This window comes from Sceloporus occidentalis, unplaced genomic scaffold (assembly GCF_023333645.1).
Source record: "Sceloporus occidentalis isolate IW3139 unplaced genomic scaffold, rSceOcc1.0.p SCAF_117, whole genome shotgun sequence".
In the NCBI taxonomy this organism is placed as follows: domain Eukaryota; kingdom Metazoa; phylum Chordata; class Lepidosauria; order Squamata; family Phrynosomatidae; genus Sceloporus; species Sceloporus occidentalis.
The window spans coordinates 1,807,244-1,835,175 of record NW_028317097.1 but is presented as its reverse complement, the minus strand read 5'-3'; the positions used below and the strand labels follow the sequence as shown (position 1 = coordinate 1,835,175).

Here is a 27,932-nt window from a genome sequence, read left to right as displayed (position 1 = left end):
GAAAATCATCAGGGAAGAAGACTAGGCAGTGTGTTGCATATTAAGAATCCATGTTGGAAGCCAGAATGTTATATGCCGATTGCTTTAAATAGAGATGTTGTGGGGTTGAGAGGTCCAGGTCAGCCACACCAATGATGGCTTCTGATCTTCAAACATTGAAGCAGCCTTGAACTTATAACCTAAAGTACTTGAAAACTCACTTTCACTAACAAGCTTGGATCCAATTTCTTATGGTGTGGAAGTAGATGAGAGGGCACATTCCCATGTTGAATTCTGGGATTTCTCTACTGATCTGAAGCCCGTGACAGGCTTTGATCAAAGTCTCGCAGAGCCTTGATCAAAGTGCTAAAAGATATTGTAAGAGGATGATAGCGATCATATATTTTCAGATTTCCATTGTTCTCAAGAGCAGGAAATTGTGAAAATATTGATAAATATACTTTAAATACCTGGAAGAAATTATGTACATTTATTTCACAGTGGTGTGAGAGTGTAGCAACATGAACACAGTGTCAAAATACTGTTGCTATCCAGTCCATGATGACAGCTTCTTCTGTGATTGACTTTTTGATTGGTTGTAAAAGGGGAGCTAGAGTAAAAATTAAAAAAAATGTGTTACAGAGCACACTATGTCCCACAGCCGCATAGTGATTTTACTGTAGCCACCAATGTCTATGTAAAATCAGAGTTCTGATGCTTTCTGCAATTTCAGCTGCCTGTCAGCTGTTATGTTTGACTGTGCATCACTATTTAACAGTCTGTTATATGTGGCCGGTCACGTCACAAGCAGCTAGGAAAAGATCATGAAAATCACACTTCATCTCTGCTCTTGTCTGGTGCCATAAAAAGCTGCCGACTAAAGTTAGTAGGCATCCCGAAGAAGCCCTTGTTAGGTTATATCCTGGGCCGGCCTTAGGTGTCCTGATGCCCTGTGGTGAAACCCCCTCCCCGCGTCATTACCCCAGAGGCAATTTGTCCCCTCTTTCGTTGTGCCACTCCTCTCCTTTCCTCCCCTTTGTTCAGGTATAGATCCAATAACAACAAAAGAAAACACAACATTGGAGGTATAGATCAACTGAATAAGAAATACAAACCATGTATTTGCAGGTATAGATTAAATGAACAACACCTGGAAACATATGATTTCAGGTATAGATCAACTGAAATATCACATGTAAACTCAGCATTAAAGGTATAAATCAAATAAATAATACATGGAAACCCTAAATTGTATAGATCACAGGTTGCACACCCCAAAGCCTAGCCCTGTTACCCAGATTGCACACATAGGACTTTCCAAGCGCCCTGATTGCACATATAGACCTAGGCCCAGCACCCAGATTTCATCCACAGGACTTGCCCCAGCACCCAGATTGCATCCACACACTAGCTTGCTCTTAGACATACAACACTTTCAAAACACATACACTGTCTCCCCCTTTCTCATAATATCCCTATCACATTATCTCTCCTCTTTCTCATTATCTCTCCCCTTCTAATTATTTCTCCCCATGCCTCTCCTTTCTTCATCTCTCATTATCTTTCTCCTTTTTCTTTATCTCATCTCTCCCTTTTTTCTTTATCTCATCTCTCCCTTTTTTCTTTATCCCTTTTTTTTTAAAAGTGAGTTTGCAGGACACTTGAACATTTCTTATTACCAAGGTATTTTAACATGTAAGATGCAGCTATATGTTTAATTGTTAGAAATATCTACACATTATTACATTCTTAGAAAATATTTATAAAAATGTACGGGTTTAGGGGAACAACCAATCTATATTACTGATTCTCTTTTTTTTGCAATTGAAGTGGAATGCTCATCTTATTCCATATGCTCTGTTCTGGGTGACACTTTTAATTTACCATTCTGATAACCAGGTGACTGAGCTCCAGACAACTGTGGAAGAATGAAACCCATCCTTTTCATACATAGAGAAAACTGTGTCACCCAAACAATATTTCTTGCAGGCAGGGTTAGTAAGGTCAAGTGTGGTAGAAGAACATCTCATTCTCTCTGCAAAAATTGCTTTACAGAGACTGAAAAATATAAAATATAAGAAACCCTTGTGTACAATGATGGTGGGGGTTTACAGAAGAAATCCAATACTATTTTATAATCTCAGGGCTGCCATTTTCCCCATGGAGTACAATTTGATATTTAAAAACTGTGCAGAAACATATGATGAAAACATAATAATTTAATCCAGTGCTATATAACTGCAGTTCTGAGGTTATTGTGTGTGGATGCCACTTGTCCAGGCCCTTATTATCGTGGCTCTTGTCCAGGCCCTTATTATCTCCCGCCTTGATTATTGTAACGCTGTCTTAGCTGGTCTCCCTCTTACCCGTCTCGCCCCTCTACATTCCACCATGAACGCTGCTGCCAGACTTATCTTCCTCTCCCATTGCTTTACAAACACCTCTCCCCTCTGCCAGTCACTTCACTGGCTGCCTGTGTGCTTCGAAAATCATTTCAAAATCCTGACTCTTACTTCAAAAGCCCTTCAAAGCGGTTCCCCTACCTACCGTACATCTCATCACTAAATACACTCGTAACCGGTCTCTCCGCTCATCCAATGATCTCCTTCTAGCCTCTCCTCTGACTACTTGTTATGTCCTGTCCTATGGAATATGATGGCACTATATAAAACAATAAATAATAAGAATTCTCTGGGCATGTTAGTCGTTTGACTCTGTAGGTTACCTACCCACCTTTACCCTGAGATTTATTAGCAGCTGACCATCGGACATATAGAGCAAGCCGTTGGGCTGGTTGCCGATGGCACCTTCCGTGTTCTTGTATCACCTCTTATGTGGCTTGTCTTTTAATGTACTTAATATAGACAGTCACACGCTATAAAGGCATTAGACTCTAGCATATGGCTGTACGCGTCCAAAAAGACAGCCACATGCATATCATTTATCGGCTACTGTCCTTAAAATGCTAAAGCCTATTTGAATCATGAGTGTATCCTTGGATTCCTCAAACCCTAATCTTGCTCACCTGGGCAAAAGGCATGACTCTCTTAGTTAATCTAAAACCAACCCTAAAACAGTGGACATATTCTTCAGATTTCTGACCTGCCCTATAAAATGATTAATTCATAAGCCGATTGGCACAGTTATGAAGACTTTTGCTTCAACAAAGGTCAATATACCATTAAAGAAACATAACCTGGCAGGGTGGCTCATGTTTTTTAGATCAGGCTGAACAAAGAAGCGGTCTCCATATTACATAACCATTGTAATGTTTTCAAAATTTCTTTCACCACTGCTCATGGTGCAGGTGTGAAGGTTTTTATTATATCTTTGGAGACAACTTAATTATTCCATGCACAGTGAAGCGATTTCCTTGGGCAAGGGAAAAGGTTATCTCTAGTCCAATGAACAGGACTAAAATTCTAGCGCTGAAAAGTAATTTCACAAATATTTAATACACAGCATAGAGAGTGAACTAAAATGATTGATTTTTACACAATCACATAGCAGATTAGTTCCAAGAGCAACAAATGGAATAATGTAATTATTTGTAGAGGGCAGCTTTTTACCTGTATGTCAAGAACAGCTGTTAAATGAACCCGTCACTAACATTTTCTAAAATCAAATTTCCATTTAAACACAAACATGTGTACTACAACGAAATAACATTATGGATCAGATATACAGAAAGGAATTAGTCTTAAAAGTCCAGGATCTTTTTTAACGCTAATAATGCATTAAAAACTTTTTTTGTGGCATTAATAGAAAGCCCAGGCCTTGCTTCAGCACGTCACAAAATATCTTTTTAGGGAGTAGATGATAAAAGTAGAAATAAAACAATACAATTTAAGTTATATGTTGCAAACTAGTATATCTGCAGATAAAATTTGTACTTGCAGAAATGAATAAGTGATACAAAAAGACAAGAATAGCTTTTGTTCTGCAAAAAAAGTCACTTTTGTATAGATGTGTAGACAATATATAGAAAAATACCCCAAATGTTAGAGCAGTTACACCTAAACCCCGCTTGGTGGATAAGCAAGTAGGTGATTTTAGTCCTATGATGTTTTTACAGTGGGTGCTGCCGTATGTCTGACCAACACCAGGTACAACACATTATGGATGTGGTGCCAGCTTTATATAGCCCCCCATAGTGTAACTGGGACAGTATGGGTTTTCAGAGTTCTCCCCTATAGCCAGGCTGTTTTGCAGAAAGAGCCAAATTGCAACCCCCCCTGATTTCTGACTCTAGAGCTTGTCACCCAGGGCCACAGTGTATTGATGGTCCAATGTGCAAGCTGTAACCTAACCAATTTGCTCCCTGTCTAGCAATTATACCATGGTTCTTGGTGTAGCTATGCAGTTGTCTCCTCTCATACGCACCCATTACGATCCTTGATTCAGCTGCTCTGATTTCACACTCATCCACACAATGCTTGATGACTCTCGTTTTTCTTCTGTCTCGGTGACGTTTGTTAAATAAATAATTATTAAGAGCTGTTTAGATGAAGATTTCCCTAGACTAGGAAATGTATATGTATACCTGATGTATATATGTGCTTGCTTTGTCTCTTTCACTCACAGTCTGTCAGGGTCCATCACTCTAGTCCATTTTCACATTGCTAAAGAATCCAGCCTGGCTCTTCAGGTTGTGGCAGATAATTAATCTCAACCAAGACTTCCTGCAGCCCACTTGTCTATCCTTTGTGTCAATCATCTTAAGATAGCTCTTTATGCGCAATGTACTCTGCTTTCCTGTATTATCTGCCTGTATTCCCTGTTGACACACAAGGGTGTGAATTATAATTACATCTTGGGGCTCTGCAGGAAATTCATCTGGGATGTGTTATTTAAAGATGCAATATATGTTTCTGCGGAGATTGAGTGATAAGCAACCCTGAGAGAGGTCAACATCACGAGGTGAAATCTGTCCTCCGCAAAGCAAAACAACTATAATTACATCGCATATCGACACGCAAAGTGTGTGTCTTAACGCCAAAATCCAAATTTTTCATTGCCTAAAGTGACTTCAAAATCTAAAAAAAGGATCAAATTCAAAGTAGGCGTAATACAATTGAATAAGTCTACTAGGTGAAATAAATCAGTATAAGACTGAAATATGAAAAGTTGGGAACAGAATGTACACACATGTAGCATCATAAACATATCTAAGAATTCCACAAAAAAAGTTTTTTTTCATTATTTCTGAGGAGTTAAAGGTAAAGAGGCGATGCAACAAAGCATAAAGAAATGCGAGCAAGGGGCTTGGTTGTATAGCTAGAGGCATTATAAGTAGGAAGTTGGAGGTGGTTATATCACTTTACAGATCACTTGTCAGATCTCACCTACAGTATTGTTTACAGTTCTGGAGACCCCATCTCCAGAAAGATATTGAGTTACTAAATTGGTTAATGGTTTGCAGGATATATATCATCAGGAAAGACTGATCTAAATCTGCATAGCCTAAAGGGGATAACAGAAGCAGATGAGTACATAAAGTAGGTTGTTTAAAAAAAAAAAAAATTAGGACAACATGTCATAATCTAAAACTAGAGGGTCGGAGGCTTTGATGTATTTTGGGGAAGTTATACTGAGAGGATTTTCCTTAACTGCCTCCCAGCAGAAGTTGTATAGGCTAATACAGTGAAGGGATTTAAACATACATGGGATAGGCAACTGGCTATCCTAAATCTAAGGCAAGAGAAAGGACTGATAAGGAAAAAACGGGCAAACTACATAGTCCAAATGGTTCTTATCTGCTGCCAAATTCAACGATTCTGTGGATCTATGTTAAGTTTGGACTGGCAGGAGCTCAGCTGTTACAAAAAAGGGACTAAACGATAGATGTGCTTTGTATGGAACTCATATTCATACCTGGTAACTCTCCAGGTTTGCGTTGCTTCTCCGGGTCACCACCAGAAAACTCAGAATCGCATGAGCCGCATTGCGAAACGCCCCATTCCCTGCCCATTTCCCCCTTATTAAACAGCACCATGTACCGCTATGTCAGCGGAACTGAGCACTGACATCAGCGAGAGGGATGCAGGCCATAAACCTCCCAGGTATGCTTATAATGGGCAGAAGGTATGTACTAATGGTCTTTTAGATCTAGTTATAATGGTCTGACAAGATGGACCAATGGGTTCGTATATCTAGTTATAATGGGAAGACAAGATGGACTAATGAGTACTTATATTTATTCATAAATCTTCCAGTGTTATTGTTGGAAATTTTGATTGAATGGCAGCAGAGAATGATCCAAAACTCTGGCACTGATAATGGTGAATGTTAATGGACGCTTTGCCCTGTAATTATTTCCTTGCATGTATTGAACCCTTGATTTAAACAGCATTTCTTACCTATTAAGTGAACAAAGCCAACTAAGGATCAGCATTTCAAGGCTCTCTGTATTGTGTCTTACATGCAGGTTTGGGTAAAACCTTATTATGTTTTTTATTACTTTCACAGTGAGAGATGCAGATATACCATGCGTGGCCATGTGGATTCTGTGAACAGCATTGAATTCCTGCCATATTCCAACATCATCCTGACCAGTTCTGCAGACAAGACCCTCTCTCTATGGGACGGTAGAATGGTAAGTCGGCCACATACCAGTGATTACTGGCGGAGGTATTTTGCATTGCACCTGTTATGGTGTAAAGTGTTCATCTTATGGCTAGGACATTTTATATCTCTTTCATCACCATTTCTTTCTCTCATTATTGTTCCTTAGTGTATAGGAAAGTGGCTTATTTAAAGGTCAGCATATGGCAAGTGATCTAATTCACTGTAGGATGAAAGACTCAAATGTTCTGCTCAGCCGGTGTCACGGGGCATTAAAGGGGAGCCTGTGCAGCTGACGTCTGCCAGCTATACAGACCCTGCAGTATTGTAGATATAAAACCTTTTAATCGCCCAAAGTGGATTTCTTTTGTACATGGTAATTTTCACAAAAACAGGAAGTCTTTTAGAATTACAAAATAAAACAAGCCCTTTTTAAATGGACTCGAAGAAGCAATTCAGCATCTAATGTTTTATTAATCAGTTTGCTTTTATATTATTTCATTTGATTTAGCTTAATTTACTTACCGAATGATAAGAGCACTATGATATATTGTTACAGAAGCTAGGCTTGCTTTTTAATATAATAAGCCTATAACAATGAATACATGCAGAGACAGTGTATCAGAAATGTCTTCTATAGCATGTTCTGTATTTTTCTTATGGATTCTGTATCATAGAATAAGCTTTTTTTTCATGAAAATATCAGATTTGGATTATTACCATGCAATCTGGGGAATTTATAGTGAATATTATCTTGAGTGATTATTGAGAGAATTATTGCATTAAATGTATCCAAGTATACTTATGGGACAAAGGAAATCAGGTTTACTTTACCATAACCAGACATCATCGATACTATATTTTCTCTTCAGACTGAGTGAAATATAGTCAGCTTGGGAGCGCTACACCCAGAGGAATGGAAATCTTGTTAGCCCTTCTCTACAATTCTTTATATGGTTTTGATTGCTTGATACTGACCTACTTGTAGCAAACACAGAGGTTTTCCATGGAAGATAAAGAAACTTCTCAGTTTCTGGTGAAAATGTAGGCTTCAACACCAAGGACTAGGGTAGCTATTAGCCTGTTCAGAATTATTGATCTAGAGGCCAATGTCCTAGAAGTCTGAATTTACATTGAAGATTATTAATATTTAGTCATTGCTATGCAGACACCGGCTAACTCTGTGCATTTTCCTGTCCAACATGCACACATAGAAGACCTTAGTAAGACATTACTTGTATATTTTTCATAAAGTACTTATTGTACTAGAAACTCCTAGTGACAGTACAACTAAAACACACAAAAGGTACTTACCCCCAAAGACAATCCTCCCTCTTTGCCAGCCTCCCTACTAAGTAAAACAATTTTGTATTAAGGGAGGCGGAAATACACAGGCTGAGTAAATTATATCAGGAGGTGTTAGCGGTGCATGCTACAAACATTTTCTAAACTCACTAATTACTCTAATTTAAAGTAATTGTCACGTAAAGGCTGCAATTATCATAAACCATGTTAGCATAGTTGGTCTTTATGTCAGATAAGGGTCTTCTAAGACCAAACCACAGACAGATAAATCACTGCCTAACTGATATGCCTGAGATATGTACAAAAATGTAGGTGTACAAAAAATGTAGGTATACGGATACTGTGCAGACGTTTTATACAGGTGTGAAAAAAATACTGTAAAGTTAGAATGCTTTAAAAATAGACATCAATTCTTCTAGGTAGACTTGCACACAGTGTTAAGGAACTCGGCAGGTAGGTTGTTTCAAACATTTTGGCCACAGCTCTCTTCTGTTGATTTAGTTGCTTCTTTCTCTTCATATAATCTCAGACAGACTCGATTATGTTGTGATCAGGTCTCTGTGGGGGCCATACCATCACTTCGAGGACTCATTGTTCTTCTTTACGCTAAATATAGCTCTTAATGACTTAATTGGACAGTGGCGGAACTACCGGGGTCGCAGGGGTCGCGACTGCGACCGGGCCCTGGAGTTCTGCCACTCAAGGGGGCCCCCAAGCAGGGCCGGACTGGCCCACCGGGATACCGGGAAATTTCCCGGTGGGCCCGCAGATTCGGCCGGCGGAGCGGGATTGGAAGCCGCCTCCGGCGCCAGGGGCGGGCTAGGCAGGGGGACAATTGCCCCCCAGGCTGCCTGAAATCTAATCTAAGAGTCCGCTGGGTGCTGATGCGGCTGGCCGGCGCTACTATAATACTTGTTTTTTTAATTTAATATGGCAAGCTGGTCCGGCTTGCCATATTAAATTTTAAAAATGTATTAAAGCAGCGCCGGCCGGTGGCATCAGCACCCAGCGGCCGTGTGCGATGGCCGCCTAGTGATGGGAGCGGAGCAGCGTGAAGGGTGAAAGCTCCGCCCCCTCGCATGGACCTTTCACCCCTCACGCTACTCCCATCACTATGCGGCCATCAGATTGCTGGGAATGTAATCTAAACGGCCGATGCGTGCTGATGCCGCCGGCCGGTTCTGCTTTAATACTTTTTTTTTTTTTTACTTTATATGGCAAGCCGATCCAGCTTGCCATATTACATTAAAAAAAAAGTGTTAAACATTCCCAGCAATCTGATGGCCGCATAGTGATGGGAGCAGCGTGAGGGGTGAAAGGTCCTTGCGAGGGGGCGGAGCTTTCACCCTTCACGCTGCTCCCCTGGCACTCAGACTGCTGGAGCACCGGATGTCGGGTTAGTGAGATCCTGTCAGGATAGAGAAGAGAACAGTGTGCAGCTACCAGAGGACAGAAGTGAAGAGAAGTAGAAGGTCAGTAAACTAATGTATTTTTTGTACAAACTGTATAATATTTTTTTGTATTTGTTAAAAACAAAAAAATCGGCATGTGTGTGTATGTAAGTGTGTCCCCCTATATGCCACTCTGCCTCTAGAAATGCCTTATACCCCCCTATATGCCACTCTGTCCCATGATATGCCTTTTGGATGCAGAGTGGCATATAGGGGGTCAAAAGGCATATCTGGAGGCAGAGTGGCATATAGGGGATTAAAAGGCATATCATGGGGCAGAGTGGCATATAGGAGGGTATAAAGCATATCGGGGAGGCAGAGTGGCATATAGGGGGGCATAAGGCTTTTCTGAAGGCAGAGTTCCCCATGATATGGCTTTTAACCCCCTTTATGCCACTCTGTCTCCAGAAATGCCTTTTAACCCTTATATACCACTCTGTCTCTATAAATGCCTTTTAACCCCCTATATGCCACTCTGCCTCCAGAAATGCCTTATACCCCCTTATATGCCACTCTGTCCCATTATATGCCTTTTAACCAGAGTGGCGTATAGGGGTATAAGGCATTTCTGGAGGCAGAGAGGCATATAGGGGGTTAAAAAGGCATATCAGGGCAGAGTGGCAAGCCTGGGGCAGATGTGCATAACTGGGGGGGGAAATAAAAACAAAAAAAAATGTAGATAGAAGGGGGTAGGGATAGGGTAGATAGCCTGAGAAGGGGGGGGGTAGATGGTGTTGATTGGGTTGGGGGGGGCCCTTAACAGATTCTCGCACCGGGGCCCTGAGGCTTCTAGTTACGCCCCTGACTTTGGATGTATGTTTAGGGTCGTTGTCATGCTGCAGAATAATTTTAGGGCCAATCAGACAACTTCCTTATATGCATTTGCCAGTAGTTATCATTATTGAGGAGACCATATATTCTGGCCAACTCCATTTGCAGATATTCAGCACTAAACTTGCAAGGAACCTCCACCATACTTCACTGTTGCCTGCAAACACCCATTCTTGTACCAATCTTCAACCCTTTGGTAAACAAACTGCCTTTTGCTACAGCCAGTTATTTCAAATCTTGTCTCATTAGTCCAGAGCACCTGCTGACATTTTCCCGCAGCCAAGTTCCTGTGTTTTTTGTGAATAGTCGAGTCGCTTGATCTTGCTTCCAGGTCAGAGGTATGGCTTATTGGCCACATGTCTTGAACACCATGAACACGACTTCTGAACAGACGTCTCTGAACAGTACATGGTATACCAGGGTCCCACTCTTTTCTGCCAATGATGAGCTTATGGCACTGCAGGACATCTTCTGATTGCCAAGGGAATGTGTCTATCATGCTTGGCCAACCACTGCATCTACAGTCCTCAACAACATCCATTTCTTTGTGTTTGGACAACACATCAGCAAATAACTGTCTGCCTTGAGATTTCTTCCTGGGATAGACCTTTCTGACGCAGTATAACTACCTTGTGTCTTGTTGCTGTTCTCAGTCCTGGCATAGTGTTTGACTTGTGACATTAAACTTCTTCAGCAACCTCACCTTGTTAGTAAGTTTGGCTGTTCTTTAACCAGTTTAATCCCTCATACACGACTTATAAAAATAAACTGTAAATAAAATGTATATATTTTAAAACCATTCTTAGTGTACAGCATTATAGTACTGTTTATGAAATATTTACCACTCCACACTGCAGTAACAATTAAGAAAATGTACCTTAAGTAATCTTATTTTTCACGTGGCTCTGGTAGGACTAGTAACCATGTTATTTAATAATAAAGATCTGCTGTTAGAGATCACTTAGACAGGCCGGAGAGAGGTGGTGTAGCAGGAGCTCAGTGACTGTCATATACTTCTCAACATAAACCTAAAGCTATGAATTACAAATAAATAAAATGTTATTGCTAGTCGTGATAATAGTAACTTATAGATCAATTTGCTATCATGGAAAGTATTATTATTATTATTGTCCAAAATGACATTGTTTTCTGTGTTTTTTATGAATTTATGGAATTATTCAGACCTTCCACATTAACTGATATAAGTTTAAACAATCCATAACACATGACTTGTCCTAACTTAGATATCCAGTGTTTAAAGAAACACTATTCTAATGTCGCATGCAGCCTCACCAACAAAAACACATATCAAAGTATTTTAATGTGCATTATTCAGCCTGAAAGTAAACTGAAAGATGAGACGGGAAATGCAATAGAAACGCATAAATACTTAAAAGGGATTGAACAAAGTCATGGAGGAGCAATGTTAAAACAAAAGGTCATAGTCTAAAATAGACTTGGGCACCAGGGGGCTCTTCGTGTTCGTCTTCGTGCTCGTCTTCGGGGGGAAAAAATCTTCGTATTCCGCGAATATTCGCCTGTTCCTGTTCTCTTCGGGCGAATATTTGTGGACATTCTTCGTGTTCGGTTTTTCTTCATTTTTTCCGTTTAAGGGGTTAATACGGGGTTAACGCAGCTCTGGTGCCAGGAGTTTAAATGTATATATGAGTAACTCTATTGGTCGTCAGCAGGGGGCTCGCCTGCCATTGGTTGATGGCAGACGAGCCCCCTGCTGGCGACCAATAGGGTCGCTCGTACAGACTGTTAAACTCCTGGTGCCGTAATTTACCCTGCAGATCCCACTGGACTCCCTGTTCTATCAGTTAAATGTCCGTACGAGCGACCAATAAAGTCACTTGTACGGACATTAAACTAATTGAACAGGGAGGGAGACCAGTGGCATCTGCAGGGTAAGTTGCAGCATTGAGGTTTTAAAAGTCTGCACGAGCGACTCTGTTGGTCGCTCGTACAGACTTTTAAAACCTCAATGCTGCAACTTACCCAGCACATCCCACTGGTCTCCCTCCCTGTTCAATTAGTTTAATGTCCGTACAAGTGACTTTATTGGTCGCTCGTACGGACATTTAACTAATTGAACAGGGAGGGAGACCAGTGGCATCTGCAGGGTAAGTTTCAGGTCTCTGCGAGCCCTCTAGCTCGGTCTCTGTGCCGGCTTGTAATGCTGAGCGCCGGAAGATGATGTCATTTCCGGCGCTCAGCATTACAAGCCGGCACCGAGACCGAGCAGGGAGACTTGCCGCAGGACTGCTGAAAGGTAAGTATGGGGGGGGGTAGATAATAGGGAGGGAGAGGAAAGGTAGATAACGGGGGGGGCGGGAGAGGAAGGGTAGATAACGGGGGGAGCATTTTAAATGTAACAGTCTCCCAGCAGAAGTGGTGGAGGCAAATACAATGAGGGAATTTAAACAGCCATGGCATAGAGGTAAAGCTATGCTCACTATGAGACCAGGCTAAGGACTGATAGGGGCTTGAATCCCTTATATCAGACAGAGTAGATGGGCCAAATAGTTCTTATCTGCCCTTAAATTGTATGTTGCTATGTTTCTAAGGCTCGACCTCATAAAAATGTATTCTAAGCAATCATACATTTATTTTCTACCTCTCAGCTATTCAATGCAATAGATCAGAAAGAGACAGAAATTTATACATTTCTATACTAAATAATTAGGTAGACATGACCATGATCGTTATTCACATATAAACTATCCAATTTGCACGGTGCGTTATTACAACATAATACAAAAGTCCTTTTTTTTTGCTCCGACTTTATCAGCTTTGAGTAATTGACCCAAAATACAATTGGGAAAGATTACATCCTCTGCTCACTCTTCTTTGTCTGTAATTACCATCCTTGTTTTAATTGCCACTTTAATAGTTAGCAAACTTGTAGCCAACTTTTTAATCAACATGTTTAATTAGAAGTTCTAGCTTCCAAAGTTCCTCGAAATTTCCAATTGAAGTTGACCCATTCAGTGCCAGAATGTTTTTGGAGTGGTACATTTTTAGTATTATCTGATTTATATACAAATGTGTGGCTCCAAACATTTGTATTTGAAGTCATAAAGAAGTCACTTCCCATGATGTTCTAAAAGCAACAGATTATTATGAAGATAATTATAATTTGTTAAATTGAAAACAATAGGTAATTTGATAGAAATGAGAATTTCACCCGTGAGTTTATAAATACAATTGTAGAAACCTGTCAGTTTTCTTTCGTACAGCCCTAGTCCATTATCCTTAAAATTATCCATAAAACTCTACAGTACGCATTATACATTTTGGTAGGTAGCTTTCTCCCCACCAAAACCAGCAGATTTGTCCAGCAGACTTCCAGATAGTGAAGTGTGAGTCATCACTTAAGAGAACACATTTCCACTACTCCAGTCCAGTGGCGGTGTGCTTTACACCACTCCACCTGACTCTTGGCATTGTGCATAGCGCTTTTTATCTCCTGTGCAGCTGCTTGGCCATGGAAACCCATTTCATGAAGCTCATGACACAGTGTTTCTGCTGATGTTGCTTTCAGAGGCAGTTGGGAACTTGGGACCGGGGCAGATATGACAGGGCAGACTGCTGGCCAAGGTGGCATCCTATGAGAGTCACTGAGCTCTTCAGTACAACCTATTCTACTGCCAGTGTTTTTCTATAGAGATGGCTGTATATATGTTACCTAAACTCAATAATCAGAGGGGTATCCAAATACTATTGGTCATGTAGTATATGGTATATCTAATTAAAAGGCATATTGATTTTTTGATGGTGGTCTGCTCTCTTTATCCCCTAATACTTTAATTAACTGCTTTAAGGAGCTTAAAGCCTATGTGTCCTCCATTCCTCAAGTACCATTTCCGGAAACAATATTGTTTTATTTTGTTCTATTAGAAGATTCTGCCCTGTTACAGTATCTAGTGATCAACACAGTTAACCTATATGTCAATGATCTAGTCTGTTGGCGAAAGGAAAGACACATCAGGGAAGGATTTCTAAGTTTAAGGACAGATCCCTAGTCATGTAGTTTAGAAGTTACCCTCTTTTCCAGTTCATTTTAGTAGCATTGTTATGATTACATGTAAAAAAATGCTTGTGGTTCTTACAGAACAATTACCATTATACATAAAAAGATCATATTTGTCCCAGTTTGCCATTATGTGATTAAACATGACAGCAAAGACCTTCCTATTTCATTGACTTATTCATTCATCTGCATTGTTATTCAGGGAGTCACACATAACACTAAAAGTGTCCAAAACGGAAAAGACAAAGACTTCAATGATTTAGACAAACATCTGCCGAGCCGAGTGGCATAAAAAATACAAGAATTAAAAGAGAAGCAAATGGCTGTCTGCCAAACAAGAGCTTTTCTGGCTTTTGAAGTAAAAAAAAGAAATTAGCTAAAGTAAGTTTTCTTCTTTTCTGTTATGTACAAAAATACACTTGTCCACAATCCCTGTCCTGATTAGGTTCTAGGGGTAAAGTATAAGGAAGTTTGTCATTATCAAATGAATCATGGTAGTCCCCCCACAAACATTCACAGTATAATGGTGAATATATTTCCAGGAAGAGTCCATTGTTAACTGTATGTTTTTTCTTTTGGAGCCATGGGGTTTTCTTATTCATATTAATATAATATATATATATACACATACATACATATACATACACACACATATACTAATTGAAGGCAGAGGCAGTGTCCTATCAGAGCTTATTCCATTTTTGTTTTTTTTTTCTCAATTCTCCGTTTATTGAAAGTAAAACATAACATTGCACAATGTCACAATAATGGAAGGCACAGTGGAAATAGGTACAGGGCACAACTATAAGAACAGCAGCCGTCTTTTCAAATGTAATCCCAGAAGATAGGTACAGCGGAGTTCCAGAGGACACGGGATCACAATGGTCGGACCAAAACACTTAAAAAATGTGCCAAGTACATAGTGCAGCGCATTGTAGGAATGAAGCAACCAATAACGGAGACCACAGTAAGAATAGCACCCAAAAAGAGCGGAAAATCACAGAAAAGGCATAGACCAGGCCGTAACAAAGCCCAGCCATGAGACCCGGGTACAAGGGGTACTTGGTCCGAACGAATTAAACCCAACCAGACCTTGTGTGGCCTGCAGTCAAAACGGATAAGAAAAGAAAACAACAAAATGGTACGTGAGCATAGACCTGAGGAGAAAGGAAGAAACAACAAACAGACTTAAATCAAAGGAGAATCTGGGCGAGCATCCAGGGAGGAAACATAGGAGCGCCAGTAGAACCATTTAAGCTCCACCGTATGGTCCTACCCCCTAGAGGCACCCGAAAGGACCTCCATCTGGTAAATGAATTCCACCCTGTTGAACCAGGCAGAAATAGAGGGGGGGGTGACGGACTTCCAGGATCTAGGAAGGGTGGTAAGCGCAGCATTAATCAAATGAAATGTAATAGAACCCCTATAAGCATGGTACGGGACCGTGGTGTAATGTAACAATATAGAAGCCGGGGTGGCCGAGAACGAAGGGTCAGATACCTCCCGAATAACCGCAGCCACCTTGTGCCAAAAAGGCTTAATGGCAGGGCATTCCCACCAGATGTGGAAAAGGGAGCCAGGATGGGAGTTACAACGCCAGCAAGTCGGAGAAACTTGGGGCAAGAATCTATGCAAATCAAGGGGAACTTTATACCAACGGGTGACAATTTTGAAAAGAGTTTCCTGTACTCTGATGGACACCGTTCCCTTATGAACAATCATTAGCATCCGTTCCCACTCCTCCAAAGAGAAGGATAACCCCAGATCACTTTCCCATAGGCTGAAATAATAGGGCTTAGTAATGACCGCAGGCGCAAGTAGGAGGGAGTATATGGCAGAAAGCAAATGCGGAGGCTCCGTTGGCTCGAGACATATTTGCTCAAAGGCAGTAGGAGGGCGGACACCGCCCGCTAAGACCCCGGCGGAGGAGAGAAAGTGCTGCAGTTGGTGGTAAAGGAAAAGAGTCAGAAAAGAGTTAGTCGCAGTCCCAGTCAGTTCCTCCAAGGGTTTAAGAGCAGGGCCACGCATCACGTGGCAGACTCGAAGAACGGAGACGTCCGCGGGCGAAAATGGCACCAAGCGGACGGCAACACGTCCCGGGGCAAAGTCGGGATTACCCGAAACGGGGAGCATGGGAGAAGGGACCGACGTAAGACCCCCCGCCCGCACCACATGGCCAAGGGCCTTCAAGGTGGGGCCAATCAGGGGATGAGGAGCATGCGTGACCCAACGCTGTGGGTTGGGGATCCAAGGAAGAACCGCAATCGGGCAGGATAAAGCGGCTGCCTCCACAGATACCCAGAGGCGACTCGCACCAACAGACCACTCAACCATGCGACGGAGATGAGCCGCCCGCCAGTAAAGTTCCAAATTGGGGAGACCCATCCCACCCAGCGTCTTGGGCCTCGTCAAGTAAGAGAAAGAAAGTCGAGGCGGTTTGCCCTTCCATATGTAGCGGAGAAAGGCACCATGACATTTACGGAAATAGGAACGGGGAAGAAAGATAGGGAGCGTTTGGAAAAGATACAAGAAGCGTGGGAGAATGTTCATTTTCAAAACACTAACCCTCCCAAACCAGGACACATGGGGGAAAGCCCACCTGTGGAGGTCAGCAAGGAGGGTATCTAGGAGGGGATCAAAGTTGAGAGCCTTAATCTGAGACAAATCCGCTGGGATAAGGACCCCCAAGTATTTAATAAAGTCTTCCTTCCAACGAAAGGGCAAAGTGGTGCGGATATGGTGGGAGAGTTCCGGGGTCAAGCGAAACCCCATCACCTCAGACTTGGATAAGTTAATCTTGTAGTTAGATATGAAAAGGAAGCGATCAAGGACCCATAGCAGCGCAGGAAGGGAACGACCTGGATTAGTCAGCGTAACCAGGACATCATCAGCAAACAGAGAGATCACATGGGAGCGACCAGCAACCTCCACACCGGAGACGTCCGGGTGAGCACGGACCGCCTCCGCAAGGGGCTCAACCACCAGGAGGAAGAGAAGGGGGGAAAGAGGGCACCCCTGCCGCGTGCCGTTAGCGAGAGCAATCCGATCAGACTGTAACCCGGGCAACCGGTGAGGAGTACAAGGCCCGCACACACGTCAGGAATCTAGAGCCCAGGCCAAGACCCTCCAGGACCCGGAATAAAAAAGGCCAAGAGACCCGATCAAACGCCTTTTCAGCGTCCATCGAGGCCAATACCAATGGGGTTCCGGAGTGGTGGGCATGCGCCAACAAATCAATAACCTTAATCGTATTGTCCCGCGCCTCTTTCCCCGGCACAAACCCCACCTGATCCGGGTGAATCAGGCCAGGCAGAAGAGGCCGGAGACGATTGGCGAGCACCTTCGCAAACAGCTTAACATCGACGTTGATCAATGAAATCGGCCGGTAGCTGCTACAGAGGTCTAAATTCTTGTCAGGCTTAGGGATCACTACGATACTGGCATCAAGCGCTCTGGGGTCAAAGGGCTCACCCCTGGCAATAGCGTTAAAATGGGTCACCAAATGAGGGCCGAGGAGTGGGAGAAACTTTTTATAATAGATGGCAGTGAAGCCGTCTGGTCCCGGGCTCTTACCGGAGGGGGAGTTTTTAACCGCAAATTCAATTTCCAACAAAGTAATCGGGTCCTCAAGGGCCGCCCTATCCTCCGCTTGGAGAGTCCTTTTAAGGTGCGCGGATAAAAAATCGGAGGTGGCTGCGTGAACGTCTAAACCAGGGTGCGGGTCAGAAGGAAGGTTATAAAGAGACGAATAGTATTGTTGGAAACATTCAGCAATTTCGTGGGAATGAAAGTGAAGCTTATCATGGCGATCCCGGATCCTAGTCAGGTAAGTCTGAGCCCTTTTCGCCCGCAGGGCACGCGCCAATAGTTTGCCCGGCCTATCCCCAAACTCATAGAATAAGTGTCGCGTTAGCAGAAAATTACGCTTGATGCGCGTATCTAGCATAGACGCCAGGCGAGCGCGAAGGGTGGTCAGTTGAAGCTGTAAGGTCGGGAGAAGAGTAGCTTTATGACGCAATTCAAGGAGCGCTATTTGTCTAATCAAAGAGAGTATGGCATCCGAGTGAGCGCGCTTAGCAGCAGCGCCCATACCAATCAGGCAACCCCTCACAACAGCTTTGTGGGCCTCCCAAACAACCGTCGCAGGAACATCAGGAGTGGAATTTTCGGAGAAATAATCAGTTATGTGAGAAGATAAAGCAGACACATTATGGGGGTCATCCAACAACGACTCATTAAGCCTCCAACTCCACCGAGGTCTAGGGAGAGCAATCAGAGAGAGCCTCAGAAACACCGGAGCATGATCGCTGATAGTAGAAGGGCCAATCACAGCAGAGCGCAGAAAGGAGAGGTGGAAATGGGAAATGAAAAAGGTATCGATCCTGGAGTACGTAGCGTGGGGGGCAGAAAAATGGGTATAATCCCTCTCCCCAGGGTGCAAGGTCCTCCAAGCGTCTATAAGTTGGTTGAATTTAAGGTGCTTGAGGACCCTACGAATGAGAGAGTACGGAAGATGCGACCGACCAGAGGAAGTATCCACCAGGGGGTCAAGCACCATATTGAAGTCCCCACCCAGGACAGTAACTCCCTCCTGGAAGTCCGCCAATTTATTGAGTATCGAAATTATATAACGGCCCTGCGACTTGTTAGGGGCATAAAGATTAGCCAGAGTAACTTTCTGGGAGCCAATATAACCTTTCACAAATATACAACGCCCCTCGTCATCCTTCCAGTCCTCCAAGAGGTGGAAACGGACCCCCTTATGTATAAGGAGAGCCACACCCTTAGTTCTCGAGGAAGCGGAGCTGGAGAAAAAGGAGTGGGAAAAGTTCCTATCCAAAAGCCTATGCTCATTGCCCTGCTTAAAGTGAGTCTCCTGAATAAAAGCTATGTGAGCTTTAGAGGAGCGAAGAAAGGAGCAAAGTTTGGAACGTTGTTCCGGTTTATTTAAGCCCCTTATATTAAGTGTCACAAATTGTAAGTGATTAGAAGACATAGTGAGGTCGGATAATGTACCAAATTAAGCGAAAAAGCCACCACAGGTCAAACAAACCAAGAACAGAAAACAAAAAAATACAACAAGAAAATAAACACATATGTGAAATGTAGTGCATGAGGTGTAGATAGGCCACAAGATAACCTATCGTAGCGACACGGAGTGTCGATAACGGTGAGCCGAGGGACTGCAAAGAGTCCCCAAATCACTGTCCCAAGGAGGACAGGGGTGCTCGGGGGGGGGAAGGCCCACGAGAGCGGTAGAAAAGAAAGGCTAACCGGAGAGGAGGGAAAGAGAAAAGAAAAGCAAGAAAGGAGAAGAGGGCAGCTGCTACACCGTCCGAGAGAGCAGAAACAGAAAAAACCCCAGCCAGACACAAGGGTAGAAGACAGGGAGCCAAGAGGAAAAATGAGCGATAGGAAGGGGGAATGGGCGATATGTCCGGGCACGGATAATTAGAGAAAGCCCAAAAGTAAGGACCCGGGCTAACCAGAGAGCTCGACCAATACAGCCGAACAAGGCACACAGGGCCGCCGAACGTCCCGTATGCGCGTAGGTCGTGCGAGCGAGGAGCAGGTAAGTATCGGGCAGAAACGGCCGACAAGGAGGCGGTCACCTCTAAAGATGGCGGTGCCTCAAATAGTGGAGCTTATTCCATTTTTGAATGAGAATATGCGTATTTTTTTTTTTACTTAAAATGATAATGAATTCAATAAGATTATGTAGATAAATCCCATTAATCATTTCCAGTGTGCCATGCTGCTCACTCAACAGTTTGAGAGTCAAAGGGCAGTTTTTTCCAAAGTACAGACTATATCTTCATCAAGAACTGCACCAGAAGAGTGATGAATGTGGTTGTGCGTTAAAGCTAAAGAAGTCATGTAATTCCTGATGTTTGGAAACAGGAACTAAAAGATCCATCCCACATAGTTCACAGGATGCTAATGAGAAAAATAATTAAAAAACATTTACGAATGGTGTGGATTAGGTGGTTGATAGCTGGCAATTATAAAGACGGAACGCTTAATTGATATACATCCAATAATCCAGTAAAAATTAGCACCCTGACTAATGGAGTCCTCTCTCCTTCAAGCAGAATTTTAATGAGAACATTATTTAATGAAAGCTCATGAACCAACCCTCAATTAGTCCAATGTCTTGTTGGGTTTCATGACAGCTCATTTACTGGGACATAAACAATCATGGTAACATAAAATTTGACAATAGATGACATTTTCATGACCTACATAAAGACCTCTTTATACATCCTATAAAACCTAGGACCCTGACCCTTCACTTTGCCTTATAGTGCTTATTTAACCTTATGTTTCTTTGTACTCATATTCTATTAACCCACAACTTATTAGGAGGTGTTTTTTAGATCAACCTCATCTTCTAAATGTGGCCTTTGTGTGAGGCGCAACAATTGTAGCATTAATTAGAGCAGGGCCTTCTTTCAAAGGAAATTGGGATTTTTATATATAATGGCGAGAAATCGTTTTGGACTTTTTACTTGGTAGCAGTTTTTTTTTTATTTTTTTTTATTTTTTAGAGACAAGAATGGTCAGGGGCATACCTAGAGTATTTGGCACCAAGGGAGGATTCTTGGCAAAATAATGTTGGCAAGAATAATTATTTCACACATTTGTAAACTGTATGTCAACTAGAAAACATAATAAAAAATTAACTTATAAATAAATTAAATAAGTTTAAATAAATAACATTTATTGAACATATATGGTACAGCATAACTCCCATTACTATATACTGAGCCAGACATTGACGGTAGCGCAGCATAACCCCTATAACTATACAGTAAGCCAGACTTTGACGTGGTAGGCCTCTGCCCGTAAAACAGCCTCCCCATGCCACCCCTGCACCTAAAACAGCCTGTCTGTGTCACCGCTGCCCTTAAAACAACCTGCCTGTGCCACCGCTGCCCCTGAATCAGCCTGGCTGTGCCAGCTCTACCCCTGAACCAGCCTGGCTGTGCCAGCTCTGCCCCTAAAACAGCCTCCCCATGCCCCATGTCGCAGCACCCTCCTGATGAGTGGCACCTGGGGCGGACCGCCCCCCTTTAGGTACACTACTGATAATGTTACAGCTTGGTGTCTCTAATACAATATTCTCCTGTACACTATGTGCAGAGTATCCCCAAATGATTTGACCACACATCCTACATACTTGGAACATGAAAGTAAAACATTTGGAGACAGAAGGTGCTCCAACACCAGACTGGTAGAACAAGGGAAGCCATTTTGCCTGGACAGAGACAGCTGGTTCTGTATAGGAAACCGTCACTCCAATGTTCATAATGAATGGTGACTCGATATCCATAGGGCTTGAAGACAAGTACAATATTTTTAATCAGGAAACCCTTTCTCAAAAGGAGCATAGAGTACCTAGATTGGTTTGAGTCACTAATTTGCAGAGGTCCTTTTTTAGTATCTGTATAAGCAGAACTCAATCATTAAAGTAACTAATTCGAATAAGGAGAATATACAATCTTATTGATGGGAAACCCAAACCCATTTAAAATGGCAACAAAACATGCAGTCTTATTAGATGTCAGCTCCTAATTTTATGGCAACACAAACAATAAAACATCCATTTATTAGCTACATAGAATGTCTTATTTTGCTAAGCAGTATTTTATGATATTTCCTTTAATATTGATCTGCTTCACGGAGGGGTGTGTACCTTGTCAAAGCTGATATATACTATATGTTCCGATACAGAAAAAAATATATTGAATTAATCCCTCTTTTAATTAGATAGAGATGAGCTGCATATCTGAAGTGTCGGGAAATAGTTTGCTCCACCACACTTTCTAAAAAAAAAGATTTTTTTAAGGCTTATAAGCTTTTTTGCTTTAGATAGAAATGAAAGAATTGTCAGTTTTACACCAAAAACCTTTCCTAAAGACAAGGTTCAGCCATGCCAGTCAATCCATACGGCTTACAGGTTTCCGCTGCTGGCTTTATTCAACCCTCTGATCACATCACTTTCCCTCTGTTCAAAGACTCACTTACTGATGTGTTGTTCTCTCAGGGCATTCCTAACACTCGTTTATAGAATCGTTTCTGCATTATTAGCATATCTTCACCCACATCCTAAGTTAAAGCTTTTGCCAACGTCTGTAGAATAAGCCCTTCGTCAGGTCAGCTTCTAATGGACTTCTAGCCAAGATCACAACTAATCTACTCAATCACTAATACCGGTCATTTCCATTAGAAGTTGTTTCCCAGGAGCTGCCTGCTATGAAAAATGCACATTAGTTATTGTGCTCTGAAAAGCAGCCAAACATGCAGTGTTTTAACCAGATTTTATGCAACATTGAGCAATTTTTGACTGCAAATGATAAATCAAATGGAAACCTGTTTATGTAATGAATTCATGGAAGTTCATGTATGGAGAAAGCTTTTACCAAATCAGCACACACGATCCATCATGGCTCTGACAGTATGCATTCCATCCCATGTGCTCTTGTCCAAAAGAAACACAGAATTTGATGGCAGATAAGAACCATTTGGCCCATCTATTCTTCCCAGTTTTTCTGATGTAAAGACACCAACCTTAATCCTCTTGGTCTTGTCTTAGATTCAGGATAGAATTCCCTTACTGTATAAACCTCTACCATCTTTTCTGGGAGGTACGTATCTATCACCCTGTCAGTTATAGATTATGAACTTTTGTTCTATCAATTCTCCTCTTTTGAAAAAATGCAAATCATTTACCATTTTGGCCCTCCTCTCAACTTTCTCCATTATGTCAATATCCTTCTGGAGATGGGGTTCCCACAATTGTACACAACATTCTAGTTCTAAGTAGCAGAACCACCTCTCTCTTCCAGCTGCTAATGCCTCCGGTTATACATCCCAACACCCTGCTTTCTTTTTCCAACACTTCCTTCCAACACTAAAGTCATCAGGAATAGAGTTCTATACACTGAAAAGTACAGAATGTGTAGATATATTTCTTGTCTCGTAAACTGAATTTAAACATATGAATTATATATTTTTAATATAATTGAAACAGTTTTACAAGACATGACCAAACCTGGGAACTTTTGGGCTCCTGCTACATGGAGCTTTCGCTTACGGGACGTGGCCAGGACTGCCCACTGACATCTGTGGGTGGTCCTGCAGACGTCTGTGGGCATTCCCCAAACACCCCTATTCAAATGGGAAATGGGTGAGGAGTGGGACGTGTGAGGACCCCGCTTAAGCGACCCGGCCCTGTGCCAAACCCGGGGAGTTCTCAGGTATGGACATGACCCACTGATTGTATATATATAGCATCTGTTTGCATTGAAACACCAAATCTGGCTGCAAGAAGTAATCAGCTACTTTACAATAGGTGGGGGTAATTTATTGGGGGAAATAACCATGCTGGTCGTTACAACAAGAAGTTGAGATTGCTGCTTCCATGCAACACACATAAACTGGGCTACTCATCCATATGTATGCCTTTACATGGGATTGCTTAGTGTTAGGATTTGGAAAAGCAACAGTTCTGCTTCATGATGGTAAATGCTGCATCTCTAAAGGAATATTATTTTTATTCTCTAGCGCTACACTTTTGACATACCCACAATACCTATAGCCCTACAAGAGGCCTTCCAATCTACAAATCAATATCATGTTGCTGATCAAATTAAAGCTTAATCTTCACATTTTTTGCCAATCACTTGGTTCTACTCTCAATTTTATTTTACCTTTCCTATTCCTCTAAATGCCCAACTTCACTCCTAACTGTTTATATGATTGATGATTGCGATTAATCATACCCACCCCGCCAACAAGCAAACATTACAACCCTTTCCTGCCTGAACATTCGAATACGTAAAAGTCATGGTTTCCCAAACACTACAGAACAGGCTTTTAGACTGGTTTATTAAACGTGAATAATTTCCCTAATGATTTCACTTGTCACGTAGCCAGAAGAAATGTTAGCATCTGAGCTATGACTTAGATATGACTTTGCAGGTAGCTTTTATCTTCCCTCTTTATATGAATAAATATTTTAACTCCTGTATTTTTTTCATGGTACGTTTTACCCTAAGGGCACAAACAATTTTCTATATGCTTTGTACGTGTCTCTTGTATCTACAAATAATAAGTACTCAGGTGGAAGATCAGATCAAAACAAGGATCATTAAGCTTCATTTGCATATTAAAATGGTTCTAATTAAAGACATACATTAACATTAAAGAGATATGATGGATCACTCATAAGGTTATACAGGAATATACAGGAATTAATACAAGCCCAGGGGTTTTTCTCAAATTAGTCCCTTTCCCCACAATTATGATAGAATGGATTCTTACATGCAGTTAAATACTTCATTAAAATACCCTTTTCAAGGAGATTTCCTTACTAGGAACATCAGCATCTGGACATTAGATTCTAACTACATACTCAGTCATAGTAATGATGCATAGGAGCATGGTCAGAATCATTCACCCGGGATTATGTGGAGATACATTCAATATTAACAGCATAGAAGGAGGGGACTGCACAGTATGTGGTATTATCATTTAAGGAACTTAATCAGTTGTTCACATTGTGTAAATTAATACATATTGCATGTGTTTTAACTTAGAATCACATGAAAGTTAAGGCCACATTTATACAGTCCTGTTTAGTGGCAATACAATTTAATATAGGTATAACATCCTGACATTTCAAGCTGCAATGCAGCTTCCAACCACTGGAGGCCGCTAGTGCACAGGAGTATATAAACACTCTATGGCATTATCTACGGTATTAAGTACGAGCAAATTAGTAAGTTAATATGTACATGTGAGGAAGCCCATGCTAATCAATTATTAAACATGCAGGTCAGGTATAAATCCTACATACATGATCCCTTTATAACATATTTCCCAATATTTGAAATAGCAGAAGAAGGTCACCTGTTAGGGTGTGTGGTTTGAAGGCAGGGCTTTTAAGACTTTTTATCCATTTATTTTTCCTAATTCAAAGACTCAAACCTTAATCAATCATTGGTCTTGTCTTAAATTCAGGATAGCTTTATGCCTATCTTATGCATTTTTGAATTGTCTCCATGTAGCCTCTACAACTTCTGGTGGGCCATTTCCATTTACCTACCACCCTCTCAGTAAAGTAAAACTTTACATCTATAAACCTCTGTTCATCTTGTTTTTATGGCCCCTTGTTCTAACATTTCTCCTCCTGAAATGGACATTTCTACCCTCCTAGAAAGTACAGTACAGAAAAAAAACACAAACACACTTGCATCTGCCAAAGTGTTCAGGGATTATTATTCCACTGCTAGAACAGGCAGTGTTTTCCATTTTAATAGGCCCTTCTAAAATCTTAATGTATGCCAGTGGTATCGATAGGACCCCAGATCCATGTGGCAGCTTCAATGATTTCTTATAACTGAATCTTGTATAAATGTGCTGACTGAATCTTTGCATTTTGCTGGGCTAAGCAGTTAGTAGGCATCAGATGCCCGGCGACAGAAACTGCTCCAACACCTATTTATTAGCCTGCATACATGTACTGATATACATGAAAACAGATTCTTCGGTTATAAGATTAAGGGAGTAGTATTTATTTATAAGATCTTCATTTTTCCTGCCATTGGTTTTTATATGTATACAGCTGCCGTAACCTAATATGGAAACCACAAAGGTGAGGAATCCTGCATGGAAAACACTGGGCATGCAAGGAAAGTCTAATCATTTTACATCAGTAAAGCACATGAATATTAATCATTCATCTCAAAATGAGACAATGACCACCTACCTCTACAAAAGATTTTTTTTTTTTTTAAGTTTAGCAACAACCAGAAAGTCCAGCTTTTTGTATGTTTTGGACGATATTTCAGAACGTTGCTTGGTAAGAATTGTTATACTACATTTACCTCTTATTTTTTGTTTTGTTCCTTTTTTGCTGCTTAAACACATCATGCCTAAAGATGTAACGTATTTCAGACACATCCTTGTCTTTGTTTTTTACAGACCAAGCTGTCAGGAATATCTTTTCTAGTAAAATACATATGTCTGATGATCCTTTGCATCGCTTAGGTACCATCTTATCTATAAGCAATTTTAAGAAATTGCTTTAACTTGATGTAATATCACTCAGGCTGTGAAAAGGACTCTGCTAGAATGGCAACTTCCAACCTCGCTACTTTATTTTACTCAGAGATATCTATAAAGACTTTGCATTAGGTTTTGGAGGGCACTGTAGGTTCATTCAAACTGTGGCAAAATTGTTTTGGGATATCATTTCCCTAGTTATTTCTGAGAATTCCTCTGTATTGGAACTAGAGATAATCCTTTTAACATATCATACATGGGAACTCTCTGGGTTTGACCTGAAGTCTCTGGGTGAAGCCCTGCTTTCCTGGGTCTCTGGGTCAGTTTCTACGTTCTCTGAACGTGATGTTGGCCACTCACACTTATCTCCTAATCACTGCCCACTTTCCTCTCCCTTCATGCCCACTAACGGCTAAATGAGACTAGCCCCAACCTCTTTATAAAGCCAAAAGAGGAAGAGCACCAGGTTATAAGTGATAACCATGCCTGGACTGGCCATCGGGCACACCGGACAAATGGCTGGTGGGGCGCTGGCCAACGGCCCTCCATACACTTCACATGCCACTGCAGTGGGCAGCCGCCAACTGGAGATGCCCAGCTGCATGAGGATAAGAACGTAACATGCAGCCACACATCCACCAGGCGCTCACACTTACGTCATTTGGTGGCCACTGTCCTTAAACTGCAAGGGCCCTCAAGCCCTGGTGATCACTAATAGGGATAATAACTATTAAACTTGCCTCACCTTGTCCTAGAATCTTGCTTTTTTTTATAAAATCATGCGGCCACACCTAGCAAGAATAATCAGTAGTCTGGGATTTACCGAGGAGAAAATCATCGCATCTGTGTCCCGTTCTCAAACCTTGCCCGTGGTGAAATGGCTCTTGTAGTGCGAGTAATAGGAATTCCAAGAGCCTGCAGCACAGAGAAAGCATTCACTTTTATCTTGAAAGTGACGGATCAGAAAGTAAAGAAAGAGGCTTTTTTAGCTTATTCCTTTGTTCATAAAAGATTTATTCACGAGTTAGGCTGCTTACGTAGATTTGATGTGGTCTCTTGTGGAACTTGCAAGGAAACTGTCCCAGCGGTCATGCAGAGATGTGTAAACAATATACTGTATAAATTACCTGGAGTATAACACTTCTAAACTACACAATCTTGCAGGTTTTTGAATATCAAATAAATAAAGAAATAAAATCTACAAACTTTTTCTGTTAGGAAACACATTGATTTTCGTCAGATCCCAGAGATAACAAACACATGGTCAAGTGTGAGAGTGATATATAATATCTTATCTAAAGTTTCACTGACGGACCCTTCCTTTAGATGCAACATACTCGGGGTCTCCATTATCATTATGGATATCTTCGGGTATTTAAGAGTCTATGAAGTGCTGCCCTGCTGTATGTGTGATGTATAGACCTTTGTAAATTAATCAGTTACCGAGTTATACGTCCTACATACCGTAGGTTAATGCTTTACCTGTGCTGTCAGCCAAGTGTGAAATGTGTATGTATTACAGAAAAATGGCTGATGTGGTCACCCTTCAGGATGGATACATACAACTGTTTTTCACATGGATGTGTTCTAATGGACGTTGTGCGACCCCGTTATAAGGCACATGTACATATATGTGCTTTTTTCTTCCAACACACTATGCAAAATAGATGGCAAAATACCAGATTTCAGTATTGCTC

General features: G+C 41.6%; 1 protein-coding gene across 1 annotated transcript in view; it reads left to right on the top strand.

The window, feature by feature from the left end:
• The window catches only part of LOC149282403 (sperm-associated antigen 16 protein-like), a 294,140-nt gene that overhangs the window by 160,079 nt on the left and 106,129 nt on the right, over positions 1-27,932 (top strand). The window contains exon 11 of the mRNA XM_089498276.1: positions 6,448-6,574. Coding sequence (XP_089354402.1) covers positions 6,448-6,574 — 127 coding nt within the window. The remainder of the gene's footprint in view (positions 1-6,447; positions 6,575-27,932) is intronic.